General features: G+C 39.1%; 2 protein-coding genes across 3 annotated transcripts in view; one reads left to right on the top strand and one right to left on the bottom strand.

Moving 5' to 3' along the window:
- Positions 1-1,991: 1,991 nt before the first annotated feature.
- LOC135261120 (ethanolaminephosphotransferase 1-like) lies at positions 1,992-14,599 on the bottom strand. Of its 2 annotated transcripts, XM_064347063.1 has the most exons (10): positions 14,281-14,589; positions 12,382-12,450; positions 9,828-9,936; positions 9,456-9,530; positions 7,786-8,051; positions 6,544-6,652; positions 4,898-4,946; positions 4,068-4,248; positions 3,424-3,606; positions 1,992-2,660 (listed from the first exon to the last, which is right to left on the bottom strand). In XM_064347063.1, exons 1-10 carry the CDS (start codon positions 14,335-14,337, stop codon positions 2,595-2,597), a joined length of 1,164 nt encoding a protein of 387 aa, XP_064203133.1. In that variant the 5' UTR covers positions 14,338-14,589; the 3' UTR covers positions 1,992-2,594. The 2 variants fall into 2 exon arrangements, with proteins under 2 accessions (XP_064203133.1, XP_064203135.1); XM_064347065.1 differs by lacking the exon at positions 1,992-2,660 and having other exon boundaries at positions 3,430-3,601; positions 14,281-14,599.
- Positions 14,600-18,466: 3,867 nt separating this feature from the next.
- spidr (scaffold protein involved in DNA repair) overlaps positions 18,467-18,656 on the top strand; it is a 70,836-nt gene continuing 70,646 nt past the window's right edge. The window contains exon 1 of the mRNA XM_064345570.1: positions 18,467-18,642. Coding sequence (XP_064201640.1) covers positions 18,625-18,642 — 18 coding nt within the window. The 5' untranslated portion in view covers positions 18,467-18,624. The remainder of the gene's footprint in view (positions 18,643-18,656) is intronic.

Here is an 18,656-nt window from a genome sequence, read left to right as displayed (position 1 = left end):
AACAGCCCCAGACTTTCACATTTCCACCTCCATGCTTTACAGTACCTTAAGTGCAGTCGGGTTGGAATTCTTCTCCTGGCTTTCTCCACACAAACGCTCTGCCATCAGATCCATGGAGGTTACATTTGGACTCATCAGAAAATAAGACAGTTCTCCAAAAGCTGCCGTCTTTGTGCGTATGTTTTTTTGTGAATTTTACCCTGGCTTTCCTGTTCTTTAGGCTAATGAATGGTTTTCGCCGCATTACTCTCCCTCTGTACCCATGCTCATTGATCCTGTTTCGAATAGTCTGTGAACTGAGTTGTATCTGGTAATTCTTGTTGATGTCTGAGGCAATCCTTGCTGCTGTTTCTCGCCTGTTTTTCTTGATGCTATCTACAATTATCCTGTCCAATTTGATGGTGGTCTTTCTGGGTCTGCCTCTGCGCTTTCTGTTCTCATTCACAAGTCCTTCATCTTTGAATTTTTTTTACAATATATCCAACTGTGGAAGATGGGAGTTTAAGTTTTTTGCTGATCTGTCGAATAGAGTTGCCTTCTTTGTGCCAACACATGACTCTAGACCTTTTCTCAGAACTTCACTTTTCTTAGCCATTTTTGCATTACTTCTAAACAACTGCTCCAAGATCATTTATAGTGGGTAAATGAGTCAATTATCCTTAATTTCACACAGGTGCTCCAACCACAAGTGTAGTTCATCATCAAATTAACCATGGACATGTTCCACTAAGTTTCACAATCAGTATGGGTTTGAGTGTCCAAATACTTTTTTGTCTTAATTTGGAACAGTATATCTATTGTTTTATAATTTAAAACCTAACAAACATCTTTTTGTGAAATGTTTTGCTTGAAAAGTATGCTTTAGGTATCTGTCTTTAACATAAATGCTACTTGGTTTAAAAATTTGTTATCTAATTCAATGAAATCCATACATTTTTAAGCGTGGCTTAAGTGTCCAAATACTTTTTGGGGCCACTGTACCTTCCCCCAAACCAAATTTTTTCTCCCCGTTTTGAATGTTCATTCAAGTGGATAGGCCGGTTCCAACACTGTAACGTCATCTGTCAGTTCAGGAGATCGCAGGCAAGCGTGCACCTTCTTTAAAGCACGCACTGTCAGCCCTGCATCTTTTCACTCTGCAGTCCACTAGCTGAGCTGAGAGAAGCAATATCTCCTCATTTAAAAGCCCATGGTGCTGCAGAATGTTCTGTTTTTAGAAGCAGTGCATGTTGTCAGTGATTCAGCAGTATTAAAACACGTTTCAAGGAACCAGAGGTTTAACAAAAACAAAAAAAAAGGTCTGAAACTGCAAATGAATAGTACATGCATGAAAACCAGGTCTGGACTTTCCCCATATTTCTCCAGAAAATGACAGTCGCATTCTGCAGAACAGGATTTAAGAAGTGCTGGCAGTGGAATGCTGTTGTATCTACTTCTGCCTATTAGTGAAATGACAAGTCTCAAAAATCTCTTGTCAATTAGTTACAGCCCACTTTCTAATTCAAAATTGTGTTTTGACATTGATCACTTGTAATAGTACTGTACAAATTGGATATCCTTTGTCTTTCCATTTTGCCACACTCATATTGCTTATATCATATCTCTCAGACATGGAAGACGCAGTGCAATTAGAACTTCTCAAGCTTTGTACTTCTAGAGCTTTTGAAGCTGGACAGCGCAAGCTGAGTTAATGCAATACAAGCAGCTATGTTCTCTTTGCCATTAGATGTAAGCAGTAGTTAATGGGTTTACCAATTTCAAAAATGCCACAGTGGTTGTTGACATAGAAGAGGGCAATAGATTCTAAATCTGTTGGAAGTTCCTGAGTACGATGTGATATTCCATTAGGAGTACAGTAAGCACTCAAAGAACTGCTATCAACTGAAATTAAGCTTTTCAAAAAAATCAATTTAGCATTGTTTTCAGTAGCTACATTTCCATGAGAACATAGTGGCAAATTCATTCTGAGCACAAATGCTTGTGTGCAAAAGTTGTTGGAAAATGGTACAACATGGTTCGTTCAAGCCGCATGTTGCAGTCACCCATTCATTCATATATCATTTCATTACAATATGTGAGGTCATTTCATATTTTCCCAAACTGTCCAGTTAGTCAACTTTATAAAAATGTAAAAACTATCACTTCACTAACTTTCATTTTCATGACTGCAAACTTGACATCAACACCCCCCTTTCATAAATTTGCATAAATTCACACTAATGGAAATGTAACTATTGCCATTCTATCAATGAGGAAAGTCAATTAAGTGTTTTCTCTGTAGCCCAAATGAATAATTTTTCATTTTTTTCTCCATATTAGATTAGCAATATTTGTATTTTGCAATGTCAATGTACTATTACCAGTGTTCTTATTTTCAGGAGTAATAATTGCAGATGCCCCTTTAAAAGTTTAAAAGTAACTTTTGTCAATTGCTTACCTGAGACGTTGCAACACCTTCCTCAGACACAACATTTCAGATTAGCCCAGTCCCATATCCCTTTCGTCTTTGTCGTATGGTAGCTTTAATTTGTTCTGGTTTGTAACAGTAGAGTTTGATTGAAGTCCTCGTGGCTGCTCTAGGTCAGTGGGCGAAATTATTCCTGATGCCGTTTACCCAAAGAGAAGATGTAAATGTTCAAGTGTTTACTCAGCTGTTTCCCCTAAAAGTAAAGAAGTATATGAGTGTAAAAATGAAGAAAATGCATCATCATATTTCCATTGTAATTAGGCAGAGATATCCTGCATTTCAGGGTTCTAAATAAACAAGCATGAACAGAGTACCAACAGCTGCTCAATAACTTGGCTTGTAAAAGATTCTAAAAAAAGGATGCTTTTCTATGCTTTTGCAGAAGCAGATATGGTAAACAATACTGTATGTTGGGATATATGACCAAAAGTACAAGTCAAAGGAGGTTGGTAAAATAAAATGGTGCACTTGAGTTTTGGTAACCAAAACTATAACATATATACGGACAAGAAAGGATATAGGAAATGGCTGGTCCCATGTTGTAAGCATGTGGCTTAAGAAGAGTGTCTCATGTTTTTCTATGCCAAAATTAGAATTACTACACATAGTTATCAATGCATGGAACAGCTTCTTTAGATGTCACAGTCTAAGACCCTAGAATTGTTTGAGATTAAAATACAGTTATGTTGACTCTAGCTGTACTTTTGATTCCATTTCATTTTATTCTTATGGCTGTTTTTAGTGGGTTTTCTTGAACTTGTTCCTAACTACCTACAACTACAATTGTGTACCATTTTACTGTTTTGTTTTCTAGCCAAGTGATGAACCAAGATGGAATCAACGACCTGTTTTCAGCTACACAACAGTTGGACTGTTCTAACCGCAAACTACCTGGATCTTCCTTGTGTGCATCCTGAATCGAGAGAAATCTGTGTAAGTATTATGAAAACACTCACCACACAGACCCCGTAGTGAACATGGGCCACAGTGACTAGGATACTGTAGGCCACGAGGCAGAGGAACTCGCTCTGCACCAGAATCCCTGTAGCGACTCCGCCGCTGATTCCAGCCAATGGAAGCAGAAGCCAGTGGAACGCCTCAGGCCTTGTGTTGGTCATTTGGCAAATGATGAGTCTGCACTTCACGAGAGAAGGAACGTACAATGGGGGTAAACTCTGAGCATTGAACTGAAGGAATACCACAGAAGCATTTCCAGGTCTTTTGCACAGATCCTCCATCAATCCAACTTGTCTCAACATTATTAGTTTTTTTTTTTTTTTGCTTTCTTACTCATAATTTATTTGAATGATTTTCATTATTATCTACTATGGTAGTTTGTGAACTGTACATACAGTAAGGAATGCAAGACTTTTATTCTGTTAAATATTCAAATAGCCATGTCTTAACAATGCAAGGAAAAGAAAGTAGGGCAGTATATAATTAAAGCAGAACTGCATCAGTACATTCCATTCTCAAATATGCACAGGTAAAAAGTTAAACAAAAAAAGAAATTCAGCAGCTGTTTTGTCCAACTGATTGAGTTTCTCTGAGAAACCTAAATGAGATAATGCTGTGATGACGGTAAAGAAAGGCTTTTTACTGTGACGTTGGAGAAAGCCACTCCAGTCATCCAGAGGAATATTCTGGGATTGTGGGCAAGTATCTCGCTGGGTGAGGTCAGGACCCACGTGGTGAGGAGGGTGAAGAGCAGACCGGGAGAAAAGAGGGGCAGCAGCCCTTCATACAGTGAGGTCCTGAGGAGTGCCTCTCTCCTGTGAGCCCTGGAGAGATACCCCTGTTAGAAACCTGCTGAGGAGCAGCCAGGACAGCTACCCTATGCACTGTGGTAAACATGAGCCTGCTCCGACAGGATCTGATTATTGGGTTGAAGTAGTCAAATAGTGGGATATGCACAGAAAACAGGTCAAATATATGGAAAAATCTTTGAATGGATCGATAAATTACTGTATGGAAGCAATTTCAAGGTAGTTCAGTCAACAAAACCAAAAGGCAAAAGTCCACCTAAAGTCTGCCAATTCCAATGTCGTATTTTCCTTTATGTAGGTGGCTTATTGCAGTTCATAATTAAATGCATGGATCTGCAAAATGTATGTGCATTTCCTTGAGTATCAAGGACTGTAACAGAATTTTGTAATGCAAAGTTTAAAATGAAAATTCTGGAGCATAATCACTTTAAGCAGTGTTAGATAACGCGATGTATTCTAGTTCATGCAAACATCCCAAAATCTTACACTGCAAAATACATCTACACTTCAACCCATGGAATAGTAAAGAAAAATTGTGGTCAACTAATAAAAACCATAGAAAAATCTTGAAACAATGTGCGGGGGCATACACAGAGTATTTAAAAGGATAACTTGCATTGCATTGTGTTACAGAGAGTAAGATGAATGAGTGAAGGTTACTCACAGATGGATGTTGTACAGTGTCTGTGGCACAGAGAGAACGGCACTGCAGCCTGGAAAAGAGACAAACCCCCACGCTGATGGTGAACGCTCACGCCATCAGAGAACACTCGCATCATTAGTGAACACGCGCTGTCAGTGAATGCTCACGCCAGTGACTGTGCATGCTGTTTGTCCGTGCTCTTGCTCAGTGAACACGTGAGATCACAGAATGCTTGCACTGTTGCTGAAAGCATTTCTCCAAGAAGGCAAAGGAGACACTGGCAGACAGGTCTCTAGTGGCCCATGTTGCCAGTTAGCCGACATAAATCATGTAAAAATAGTTTTAATGGATTAAAAATCAATACTTGCACAGGAAGAAAGAATACATTTAGAATTCAGAAGGACAGAAAACCAAGACAGGCAGGAATGGTAGCATAACTTTGACCTTTCAGTTCAGACCTGGTGCATTCATCTTAAATCTATCGGACACAGCTTCCTCCATTTTAAAGTACTTCCATCTCATAAACCTTTGTAAACGTTTGCAATAGTGCATTACTCGTGGGCCTCCAGAAACTAAACACATTTCTTGTGGGTCTCCATTATATTGGAAAAGAAAAGAGCATACTGGCATCCAGAGAAGGCAAAATGCTTGGGCATTTCCAACTTGGCGTACCTGCACAAAGGTTCTAAGAACATCATTCACATATTACAAGTAGAAAGGATTCCGCCGTTCTTAGTGTTTTAGTGACGTACATTGTACCCAGATAACCCTGCCCACTGAAAACCTGCCTTTCAGCCAAGGGGGCAAGCAAGCCAATCTTGACACAGGCTCGGCACGGATGGTGTGGATAAGAAAATGCAATTCCTAATTAAGAGGATCACTATCCTTGGAGGTTGAGAATCACTTGTGTATGCAGACTGTCGATAAACCAGTGGAGTTTCTCATTCACAAACAGGAAAAATCCTGTTAAAGGTAGGAGACATGACAGCCAGTCATGCACTCTGAATACCAGATCCAAAAGGGGCTAAGCTTCCGAGCTTGGAAGGAGCTCATTTGCTTATCTGCATCCAAACTGACAGAAGCTGGTGCAGCACTAAGGAAGGCTTACAAATACCACTGCATTCAAAATTCATATAAATTGCATTGGCATTTCTTTGCATTTCTTTGTTTTCCTGCCTTGACCACCAGACTACCCTGGCATGAGATTCCACTCCAATAGAAAACAAAGGCCATACTGATGTGCTGGGGTGCTGTAATGCAATTCAGATGTAGAGCAGAAGCTCCCACAGTCAGACCAGCTGTTTCTCATTTGAACCAACGTCACATTTCCGCAATATTCTCCCTGCAAAGAAGTGGCTCACACCATGACTAAATCAGATACAGAACAATCTGTTGGAATAACTATAGTGATTGTAAAGTCACAATCACAAAAGGCACATATTTTCTCATAGTGTTTGTAAAGACCAGAGATAAACATTTTTCAGTATATCTGATATATGTGATCAATCTAAATGATTCGGTTGCAATTCTCAAATTTGTGAACTACAGCGGACATTGACAACATTGTAGCGGCAATATAAAAGGAAGGTCATGAAAGTACAAAGGTTACAGTGAAATTAAATGATCCCTAACGTAGGGACATATGCACTGAGAGTAATGTTACTTACCTATGGCCATAGCTATTAATATATCCGTAAAGAAATATCCGAAGAGAAAAGGCTTGTGCCACGCTTCTACCCCAATTACTGCCGTCACCAGATACACAACTGTTAGCGTCTAAAGGAAGGGGAAAAAAGAAACTTTAGAAAGAACAGTACTTTGACAAGATGTCCTGTGGTGCACGGCTTATATCCTTTCATTTCCAGCCTTGAAAGATGGCTATCTTGTCATGCACTAATGTTGGTCAACACATGGTCGACAAGAAATAACAAGCTTATCCTGCATATATTGACTTTGTGACCATAAATAAATATATCATATCCCATATACTTGTGATTTGCAACAGACAGGCAGAACCTGTAAACTGCTTTTTCTATAAGGCAGGGCAGCCCAACCCTGTTCCTGGAGATCTAATGCCCTGTAGCTTTTAACTTATATGCTCCAACCATAAAAAACACACCTCAAGATCTTGTTTAGCTGCTAATTCGTAGAATTTGGTGTGCCAAATCAGGATGGTAGATCTCCAGGAACAGGGTTGGGTAACCCTGCTATAAGGCAAGTAAGAATTATCTTTAGTAGAACTGTTACCATATCTAGATTTGCATTGAAAAACCTCTGATCACAGAAGTCATTCACTTGCGATTGTGCGATGTCTACCATTATCTTGTGTGCAGCTCAACCGTTAAATATCAGGTTTTGAGAAAATAGATTATCTCTGTCCTATTTGTTTACTGTTACTGGCTCAGTGCCACTTCAATATCGGGAAGCTTTGTCCTCAACTACATTTGCCATTTTCTGATTAAAGGCCAGAATGTGAACTGAATTGACATAATCCTCAATTTAATAGATGGAACCTTTTTGTATTTCATGGAGCAACCACTGTCATATAACAACAGCATCCTCTCTTTGGGAGACTGCAGACTAGCACATGCTTCCTCTGAAGCATAAGCAGCCAGTGCCTCCCTTTTACTCTGCAGTTCATCAGCTGTGCTGTGTGGTGAAAACTACACTGTTTATGTAGCTGGTGCCAGCAGAAGGCACCTGACTGACCTGAGGAACAGCTCTTACATGACTGCACAGAGAACATCCTGCAAACACAATCCCTCCCTCCTCGGGGTGATGCTATGACAAATTGTATACTGCCCTTCAGAACTGGTTGATAAATTCCAATCCTGTCGTTATTCAAATGAAAACAGATTTTTTTTTTTTTTTTTACTTTAGTTTTAGGAACGGTATGAGGCAAGACTCACCACTTGGCTTATGTCGTATCCCCAGGGGAGGAAGAGAACTCCAGTGTTATATTTCTCCCAGTGAGAGATGATGAAGGTGAGCAGGATGATGCACAAAACGTAGTACAGCGTGTAGGCCGAGACACCGCTCTCTGCTCTGACGCCAAACACAGAGAAGAGGGAGAGGCTGAAGAGGGAGCTAGCCCAGCTGTCCAGGCCATGGTCAAAGAGCTCTCCCAGGGGGCTGCTGGACATGGTGCGGCGAGCGTGTTTACCGTCTATAGAGTCTGTGGGACAGAGCCACATCACACGCTGAACATTTCAAAGCTTTTATGCACATCTGTTATTATTCATTAGACATTAGCTTTCAAGATTGCCATTACGTCTGAACACAATGGGTAGGTTTATGAGGCAATATCCCCTTGCTTGTATCTACTGCCATTTAAACTGCAGTATTAATAATAATGAGTGCTTAACTCTCAGCTACCCTTTCGTGTTTTCCCCCTCACTGAAATACTGCACATTATATCTGCATCACAAATCAATCTAAAAATGGCAAACTCTAATGAAAGAGGCCTTTACCTGCCTCCTTGGTGCAGGTAATTTCTGTTAATGTCATGAACAGTACACATTGAATAAAGTTAGTCAAATGTTTTACGAAACAAAAATGTCCATTTTCTCATCTGGATAGAATTACATTTGCAGCCAAATCTGAGACCAAATTTCACTTAAATAAACCATTAAATTAATTAAATAATTTAAAATTCAAGCAAATGGCCTTTGCTCAGTGTCTTGACACTTAATGCTTAATGATATTTACTTATGCTAACTTATTTATAAATGTATATTAGTACTTAACATTTTTATATTTCAATTTAAGAGTGTAGTGGCAGTTATGAAAAGTGGCATTGTGGAATGGAAAAAGGTAAATTCTGTGACATGATCAAATCAATTTTTCAATTATTGCTTTTGTTAAGTCTGTCTTAAATTCTATCAAATTTAGAAAATTATAGTGTCGTTACACTTCAGTGATATACTTCATTGAATCCTGTGAAACTCCGTTATTTGTCCTCTGCATTTCCATTCTAGTTACTTGGGAGCAGTGGGCAGCCACAGTGCAGCGCTCGGGGAGCAACTCCAGTTCTGAGACCAGTGCCTTGGTCAAGGGCAATGGCAGGAGTATACCTAACCTGACATGCATGTCTTTCGGTGCAGGGGGAAACCCATTCGAACATGGGGAGAACATGCAAACTCCACACAGTGAGGATCCAGCCGAGCCCAGAACCTCCTTGCGAGGTAAAAGTACAAACCACTGTGCTGCCTAATCTTTTGCATGAACAATTTCCACATTTTTACAATTAATTAAAACTAATTGTTAAAATAAAATAAATTCACTTTAATTTGCACCTCTCCAACAAAATTTTGCTTTTGTCAGAGGCGGTGTACAGAAAATAATTTGGTCCCATTTTATGATGGTGTACTTTGCGTGTAACTGAAAGGAGGAAACCTAATGTAACTATGACAAAAAAAAGCTGGCTAATGCATCTTATCATATGTATCATATGTTATCATATGTAACTCTATGCGTACAGTATTCCCATTTACTTGTTTTGGTCCTTAGGCAGGTTAATTCATCATTTTGAACACTATGAACAGAACACAGGAATATCATCTATTTTCCTCAGTCTTACCCAAAGCATATGCTGAGAATGTAGTCAAGCCAGACACACTCCACACCCAACCCGGAACATGCTGCGAATCAGGATCTGTTTCAAACAATACACTATAAATATCTACTTGTGTATGCGGGCAGGCGTGTACACATACTGCATATCACACACATTTTTGGTATGTATCTATAAACTGTCCATATCTCTGGCCACACTAATAACATTTATTATGTTTTGAACATATTAATGTATATATAAGGAGTCTCTTACCATCTATCCTTTAACAATGCCCTACATAGTGTATATTAGAATAGGCCCTCATAATATTAGTATTCAAACGTTGATCCTTATTGATAAAAATAATTAAAACACTATCCATACCAAATGCATTACCTGATGCAGTGTAATTCCAGTCATAAAATGACAGCAGAAGGTAGTTCTTTAAAATCAGTAAAAAACCAGTAAATGTTAATAAATTTGGAGCAATCCACAGGGGCACTACCTGCAAAAGATGAAAATATGAGCTCATCAGTTTTTTATTGCCCTTAATGCGATTTTACTCAGAGAAAACTGATGAAATTCTTGCAGTGAAAAATAAACCAGTGAAAACAGCATATTATGCCATTCAGGTAGCTATTTAGCGAGCTAGTTGATCTCTTGTGACTGGTTATATGGATATGTGGTTTATACTTTTATCAACTGTCACTCCTGTTAGTATGCTGCTGCACTCTAGCCAGTGTTTTTTTCGTCAAACTATGACTACATTTTTCATCAACACCTAGTTTTTTTATGACAATGACAAAGACGTGACAAAAATGTCTTTTTGAAACAATGAGTGATTTGTTTTGCATTTTAAATGAGGAAAATACGACGAAAGGAAAACAGACCCAGAAGAGTTTTGTTGCAGTTGCTTAGTTGCACATTTTGACTAAAATGCATTTTAGTTTTAGTTATGCCTTCTCCATTCATTTTAGTCAAGACAGTGGTGTGTAACTTGTATACTCGTTCACTCAACTAGACTCTTTGGCCAGTGACCTTTTGGCAGCATTTTCTATGGAAAAGTATATATTGTAGTTTACAAAAAGCATCTGAAATACTTCAGTCTATTCACGGTGATACTATATGATACTTCAACTCCCATGACCACTGTGTGGACACTGTGCTCATCCCATTGGCCATCCCTCTCTTGCTTCTTCTCAGTGGTGACCTTGGCCAAAATCATAGATCTGAACAGCGCCATATATAAAAGTGTGTATAGCTTTTCTCATTGTGGCTTCAAAGCGTTTGTTTAGTGTCACTAAACTAACAGTAACTCTGCCATTTGTCAATTTGACACATACAATGCCCACCAAGTATGTAAAGAGTAGAGTCAAATGTGGCATCTTTGCTACATATTTAAGACATTAGTATTTTGAGACCAAAAGATGAATGAGACAAAAGTACAAGTAAATGAAGATGTATGCCATGGACTCTAAATATAATCCCCACAGGTGAAAGCAAAGGATAATACCAAGAGTAGACACTCACTGCTCTCTTGTGTGTGAACAATCCGTGCAAAAGGAAATACCTGAGCAACTGTTAACACCTGTCAGTCATTTGTTACCTTACTATTGCACAGCTGAAAATTGGGGGGTTCAACACAAAAACAGCTGTTTCTGTAAAATGGTTAAAACATATTGTATACACATGTAAATACCATGAAATAAAAGCTGACTGTCTGTATTTTGTCACATATTCATCCTTTGAACTCAAATCCAAATGCTTAAGTATATAGAAAAAATAACAGATTTAACTACCGTTCTCATACTTTTGGAGTGCACTGTATAAAGACAACATAACTTTTGAAATAAAGAGATGTACAGCAGGTCACCATCCCAGAACTCAGTAAATATTCCTGATCCTTGCAGTATGTTCCACAAGTCTTAGGCACTGTCTTCTTATTTTACGAATAAATCTGGCCTTGGTAGTTTCTCTATGTACAAAAGACAAATACTACTTCCACAAAACTGGACCTACCCAACAAAAGAAAATCTCATTTGAAAACCAGGATAGATATAAAGTTTCATTTCAGAATTTTCTGTATTCTCCACTGATCTAATTGCCTCTTCTAAAGACAATGTTACATGAGATTCAGTAGCTAAATTATGTATTAGAAAGGTAGAAAAGTAGAAAAGCTGAAATAGATACTGAAGATCAAAATGTATGATTGCACATATCTCTTTAAAATTTTAGTTTGATACTTTGGTTAAACAAAGTCAATTTCTTCCATCACAGGCAATGGGACTGTAAACCATACTGTAGAAGAGGAAAAATCATCAGAACAATGACTAGAGCAAATCATTAACTAGGGGTGCGATCTGACAATTTCTTTAAATAGAAACTGGGCAAATGGCCAGCCAATAAAAGATAATCATTGTTGTCAGAAGAACATCATGGATATGTATAGGAAGAGTTAAGTATGTGTTTAAAAACTATGTTTTATAGAATATGTTATTCTGTAAATTCAGATTAGGTTCTGGTCACTGCAGAACTATTGTTGATTTCCTTGTGAAATTATATGCTGAGATTCAAAATGGCCTGTCCCCAATTAAATTTTTCCCCACATACTAATAAGCCATAAATTACTAAATACGCCATAAGGGGGACCTGTTATCCAAACTCAAAATATTTCAATGACAACATTATACAATTTGGACAATATTTTCTGTAGCAGAGCACTGGTTCTGTCTTAAACTTAAAGTTTAAACATACATTCTATTTTAGGACCTGGATAAGCATAGCTTCTGGTCATAAATCATGCCCGGGCCCATGAACTGACCTTTTAGACTGAGTGACTGAGTAACTGAGACTGACTGAATTCTGCATGCATGATCATGACATGTTATGACACAGTAAAAAGCATAGTGCTTAAAGTACATCAGAGTTCAAAAAAATAAAATCAACCCACCTTCACAATCCTGTTCCACAGATGCTGCATAACATATACCGATAGCGGATTGGTATCCACTGCATTGTACTGCAATAAAAACAAACCCCAGGTTAACATGAGTCCTTACTTAGTGATGCTACAACAGCTGCCATTACCTTAGCAACAGGCTGTCTGGTGGTTTATCCTGCTAAAGTGAGAGATTTCAGTGTACGTATGGGCACCATGGTCCAGTGTGGAATCCAGTGCGGAATGCCAGTAGAGGGCTTAAGAATGGTCCCTGTCTCACTGCCCAAACTTGCAGTCTGCCAGTACCAGCTAAGTACAGTAAGTGGTCTAATCCTCTAACATGTTCATCCGATTACTGTGCAGCTCTGGACTGCAGACTGAAAAGTTGAAAAGGACACGAAATGGGCCAGTATCAAGTCAGAAAAAAATATTTTATCAAAAAGACAGTGCAAACCAAGCAGGGGTACACCCAATGTAGGCTCAACATCCAAGTTAAGTAAATTTGATGCAGGGTGCACCAAGGAGGCAGGTGCAAGCCTTTTTATACAGAGACAGTAATACGTGCCTATTGCCTATTTCCCCCTTTCTTTACATTTTTAAAACGGGTGGATTGAAAGACTGATTGTAATAACAAAAAGACAGTTTACATATGCCTAAAGCATAACTTATGTTTGTTACGGTCTGTACAGTTTCTTTTTTTCCACTTGTGCGGCTAACTCTTCTCAAGTGGCACAGAAAATGATCACAACAGTTGTGAGGCTAAAAATTTCATATGAAGCCACTGCACCACAGAACTATGTAGAAGAAACATAAACCAAGATGACTGTAACAAAGAAAACAGCCTTGTTCTGCATCTGAGCATAAACCTTTTTTTTTTTTTAACTATTTTTTGTATTTCATACGAATTGTAATTAGACAAACAATACAATTATATGTATATTTATATATACACGCACACACACCCACAAAGTTGACAACAACATTTTTATTGCACACAAGATTCACATGATAAATGGATGCCAAATAATAAACAGAAACATAAAGTTCTCCAACTATTTAATGTTTGACTACTCTATAAATTGAGTCTAAAATACCACCATTTTAATGTAACAATTTAAGGTTCTTACAGTTCGGTAAGAATATCAAGTTATTGCAACACATGACGATGAAAGGCTGCAGCTATCATGTTGGTAATGTCTCGCATCGTTGACATGGTAGGTACCCTACCCTAATGCAAGTTATTGTCAGTTTTACGTTCTACTGACTGTAACTATAGCAACATTAGAACAAACCAAATAAGGAATGCTACATTTTGCGCAGTATTAGCCTGCACATGTAAAACCCACAGTTCAGCAAGCAGCTGTAGGCAAAATTTACATTTTAAAGCTATAATAAAGTGAAATTTACGGAGATACAGTCCATTAGCCTACTAAAAATTGGGTCATTGTACTCATTAAACTGGAATCCCAGATCTCACACTATAATTCCTAATATTGCACAAACGTTACATATGCGAATGTTTAGCGCCATATCAAATTCTGCCATCTTCACTAAAAACAAGACAAGCTTGCAATCAAATAACTATAACAGCATCTCGAAGGAACTGCATGAAAACAGCAGCCTGGTGGCTAACACATCCTGACACCAAACGTCCATGTCACCATCATCTCCGGATCTGATGGAGAACAACTGCTTGTAATGGTTTCCATATAGTACACGATTTATTTTTTTTATATTAGAATTCTTCTCTTCATGTAAATGCATCTAGTGTCTCAAAATTACCCCAACGTTAAATTGCTGTACTTAGCACCAATTCTCTGCTAGCAATATCATTTTCGGGCACATGCGGCAGCACTATCATACAAAATGCACCCTCGAATAAGTGTTTCATTTCAAGTTCTAAATTTTTACCTTGTATTTGTCGAAACCAGCAAGTTGCTGCGACGTAACATAATTGTAGTTAAACATATTTCAGGTGTTTGTGTTTTCCAGTTTTCGCAGACGTTAGCCTATGTTTCCCGATGTTGGTGGGGCGTGACAGAGACGCATTCAGGATTTCATCTGCCCGAATCTCCACAGCAGCGAATATCAAGTCGTGCATCGGCTACGTCACTTCCTGATTGGGAACCAGGTGGAGAATAACCTGAATTTCACTGTTCTTAGAAGTTAGGAGTGGCAGCCGGTTAACGAATTTTTCCGAGTTACAATGTCGTTAACGAGGGGTGGCGTGTCACTTATAAATGTCACCGGGAAATGTCCAATGTAATGGTTTTCAGGCCGACATTTTACGCGCTTGTCAATTATTTGACATATTTAGTTAATCACAAATGTATTTATTGTTTTTCAGAGGTAGGCTATGCGTTCACTCTTCTGACTTGAAGGGGTCACGTGTTGCAATTATGAGACCAAAAAAGATTTACTTGCTGCGAGAAAAATTCTGTGAAAAAAATATCCTGTTAAAACGACAGCAATGTTGCCAGTGAAAAACATTTAATGAAGGGAAAGGGCGTATTCCATTTTCTAAACATTGGGGGTCCTTAAGCAGACGCTCTCATCCAGAGCGACATACAAACGTTCTGAGGAATAAACGAGGGTTCCTCAGAGGCCTTAACTTGAAACTGCGCTAATGAATTATGTTGTAACCCCACAAAAGGCTTCAATATTAAGGGCATAACTTTCGTTTGAATATTAGGGAGGTCGAAATGCATCAACCCCATCTAAATTCTAATGGGAAAATACTTCAGACTACCAGGTTGCTCTAGTCCAGGGGTCCTCAATCTTATCCAGAAAGGGCCAGTGTGGGTGCAGGGCTGCAGTCTTTTGTTCTAACCAAGCAGTAACACACCTGATTCTACTAATCAACCCCTTGGAATCTTTGCTAAGCACCTTGATTAGTAGAATCAGGTGTGTAACTGCCCAGTTGGAACAAAAGCCTGCACCCACACCGGCCCTTTCTGGATAAGATTGAGGACCCCTGCTCTAGTCCATATAATGCTGCATCTTTGGATCACAGCCAGGCCATTTCAAAATCTGGGTACTAATTCACTTGCGTCCTGATAAAAATAACTTTTTTGCCATAATATGTCAACTCACAATAATAATACAATAAATGTATTTCGTGCATAATTGTATAATGTCAGCTCCATGAGTTCAAGTAAAACAATGGAATTTGTTTCTTCATTGCAGAACTTTCTGATAATAAAACAAATAAAACATTTCCCATTGCAGTTTCAGTTTTGCTACAAAATATCCCTGCAATTGTAAAAACGGCTCCTCAGACCCACAGATCTGTTACTGTTCACCTGCAGACAGAATCTGGTGAGGTGGTACAGCGACTGTTATGATTGATACAGTTACAGTACATGATATGACCTGGGGTGCTATAAAAAGTAAGTGGGTATATGCCATGGGAGGTCCGTCCATAGAGGAAACGGAGAACCGTCCTCCTAAAGAATTTGAAGGGAAGAAAAATTTATTTAAAAAATAATTCCACAAAAATAATGATGTCAACCAATCACGTTCATATCTAGCCTACTTCTAAGCAGCTAGGATACATAAAATCCCTATTGCCAATGTTAAAAGCTCAACAGCGGCCTCTTGGTCTTAGGGAAATTGCAACACGGAGGACAGTAACCTGTTGTCCTCCTCTCCATTCAAATGTAACCTCTCTACCGCGGCTTCTGCTGTCCTATGTTTTACACATCCTCACTAATGCCATTAGACCAATCAGCTGTCTAAATAAAAATGACAGCTACATCGCGTGCAGCCATCCTGCTCAGTTGTAGCTAGTGTGAGGAGATTTTGTGAAAGATACAGAGAGAAGCTTGTGATAAAATATAGTTGTGCAAATTTATTAATTTTTTTTTTTAATTGTAGTTTTTTTTAATTGAGGGTAGCGGGGCGAGAAGGAGAGGTTGTAGGAGTTATTTTTGTTATTCATTTGGAGGACACCCTCCTTCTGGCAGATGTTAACATGTGAACAGACAAGTGTTGTGGGAGAACTGGAGGTGCTGTGTATGATCCTGAAGAGGCTAACATACCCCCACCGGTACAGTGATATGATGCGAGATTTGGTCTGCGACAAGTACCTGTACTGAGCATGGCTATAAAGTGTGTGCTAGACTACATTTATGCTGTCCATCATCAGACAATTACCGCCCCAGTGGGTCCTAAGTGAACCTCTTTTCAAACCCATGCACATAACCAATTTGCAGATTCTATCAGTTATGATGCTGTTGTTGCTGTATACGTGTCAGTAAAATGAATGAGCGCCCTCTGTGCTTTCAGTTAGCCCTACCTGTTTCTCTGTTAATGTGGATAACAGCCAGGCTGTGTTGAGACCAAATTCTTTTTTCACTCCAAAGGTGATTATGTTACTGTTCTGGTTCAAGACTCCATCTCCACCCCATGGTAAATTAGAGAAATTACACTTCCTTTGCCCTGTGCATGCATCTCTGTGTGTCGACTGCACCTATGCTGTGAGAATAATCAAACCAGACCTTTGTTTGTTACGACCCTTTTCAAGAGCCAGATAGCTCTCAAAGGAAAGGAATTCTCATTAGACTACTGATGCAATAAGAATAGATTATGAGTCACTGGCAGCGGCTTCCCCCGAGCCTGCAGGCTCACTCGACTAGGGGAATCATTGCTTCCTGGGCTTTGTTTGAAATTATTTGCATGGAAAGCATTATGTGGCAGCTTCATGAAAGCCTTTGTCCGAGTCCACCTTACTGGTACCACAAACAATATGTTTCCCCACTCCATCCTGTGTTCAGAAACCTCCCTGTATTGATGTGGGCCAAAGAGAACTGATGTTTGTGCCATCTAGTTGTAAATTTTCTGGGGTACTGATTGATTGTTGTGTCCAGGTGCCCTCTGATGGGCTTCCCTATATACTGCAGCGTGTACTGAGGCAATACCCTCTGGCAGCTATCATTGCTCCGAGACAGACTGGTCTTAGACAGCCCTATTAGTATTGCTGCCTGTAGTTCTCCAATGGGTGAAATTCTGTGGAATATTTCCCCATTTTTGCCGTCAGGTCTCATTGCCTCAGGCCCGGCACTGCACTGACCAATTGTAGCTGTGTGTGAGACCTATGCTATTCAATTTACCTCTCTTCCCAGCTTGTTTGCTTGCAAAATACTAGCCTATATCTCCCTTCCAAGCTAAAGTCCTGGTCAAATGAGACATGTCATCCCAGCAACGGCTCAGTGCTGTGTTGCAACCATCTGCTGAGCTCTCTACTTGTCTTCTCGCTGTCTCGTTAAACAGCACAGACAGATCTGACCCTTGTTTGCCTTCAGGCTGGCTCTTCGCTATAGCTTTGGAATGTCTTGTGGCTCAGACTGCTTTGATGGGTGCCCTGCAGAAGCTACCTTATATACTAATCTGTTTAATGCTGTTCAGAAATTGGGTCTAGCTCTGTCTCTTTGACTGATAATAAACTGAACTCCTCTTTTGTGCTGGGGCTTTATTCTGTATCATTCCCATGTAGAACCAATTAGAGATGCTCTAGATGAAATTGAATGTTTGATTATGTTGGTAACTTTGGTTCTGTGAATGTAGTAATTGACAGTAATTGACTTTGCTGTCCAACTATGCAGAAAATCTTGCATTATTCTAAGGCCAAATCAATGAGCACGAGGCCCTTTTATAGGGCAAAGGATGCTACCATTGCAGTTGCAATTGTTTGGGCTTTATTCAGTCTGTCATTAGATTTGAACAAATCACTTTGCTCATTCATTCATAGAACCAATGTTACATATGTAACAAGATGATCTCCCTGTATGGTTACACAACAGTCAATTTATGATACTTCAATATTTTTAACATAATAAATGTATCTCTGAAGTGCAATTCCTTGTAATGTTTGAACAAATACTGGTTTGCACAACCAGTTTGTGCATTTTTATTACATGGATTCTTGGACTTAATCATTTTAATGCATTTAAAATTGGTCAAATTAAACAGCTTGCCAGAATTGACATGACGGGAAGTGTTCTACACAAACAATGCGCCTCACGAGGCGGTCACTACATTTCCAATAATGCGTTACCTTTTTAAACGTCATAACTTCCTGACATTCTGGCCAATAGTCGGCCTTCAGACAACCGCCGCGCCAAACAGAAACTTTCTAGAGAACTTGCGCCAAACTAACTATGTCACCACGAACTACTTACAGAATTACTCACAAATTATCTTGCTTGCTTTGCAGTACCTTGTCCTATATTTAGTAACTGCACGAAACTAGCTAGCATGTCTAATTTTGCAAAGGTAAGTTGCTGTTA

Source organism: Anguilla rostrata, chromosome 8 (genome assembly GCF_018555375.3).
Source record: "Anguilla rostrata isolate EN2019 chromosome 8, ASM1855537v3, whole genome shotgun sequence".
Lineage (NCBI taxonomy): Eukaryota > Metazoa > Chordata > Actinopteri > Anguilliformes > Anguillidae > Anguilla > Anguilla rostrata.
The sequence above is the reverse complement of the archived record's forward strand: the minus strand, read 5'-3'. Positions and strand labels throughout refer to the sequence as shown.

Bases quoted from the DNA above. Each gene is read 5' to 3' on its own strand.
- LOC135261120 (XM_064347063.1), bottom strand. From the start codon at position 14,337: ATGTTTAACTACAATTATGTTACGTCGCAGCAACTTGCTGGTTTCGAC. The intron at 9,937-12,381 runs GTGGGTTGATTT...CATCTTTTGCAG, and splicing joins TGTGGAACAGGATTGTGAAG to GTAGTGCCCCTGTGGATTGC. The intron at 8,052-9,455 runs GTAAGACTGAGG...TCTGTCCCACAG, and splicing joins ATTCTCAGCATATGCTTTGG to ACTCTATAGACGGTAAACAC.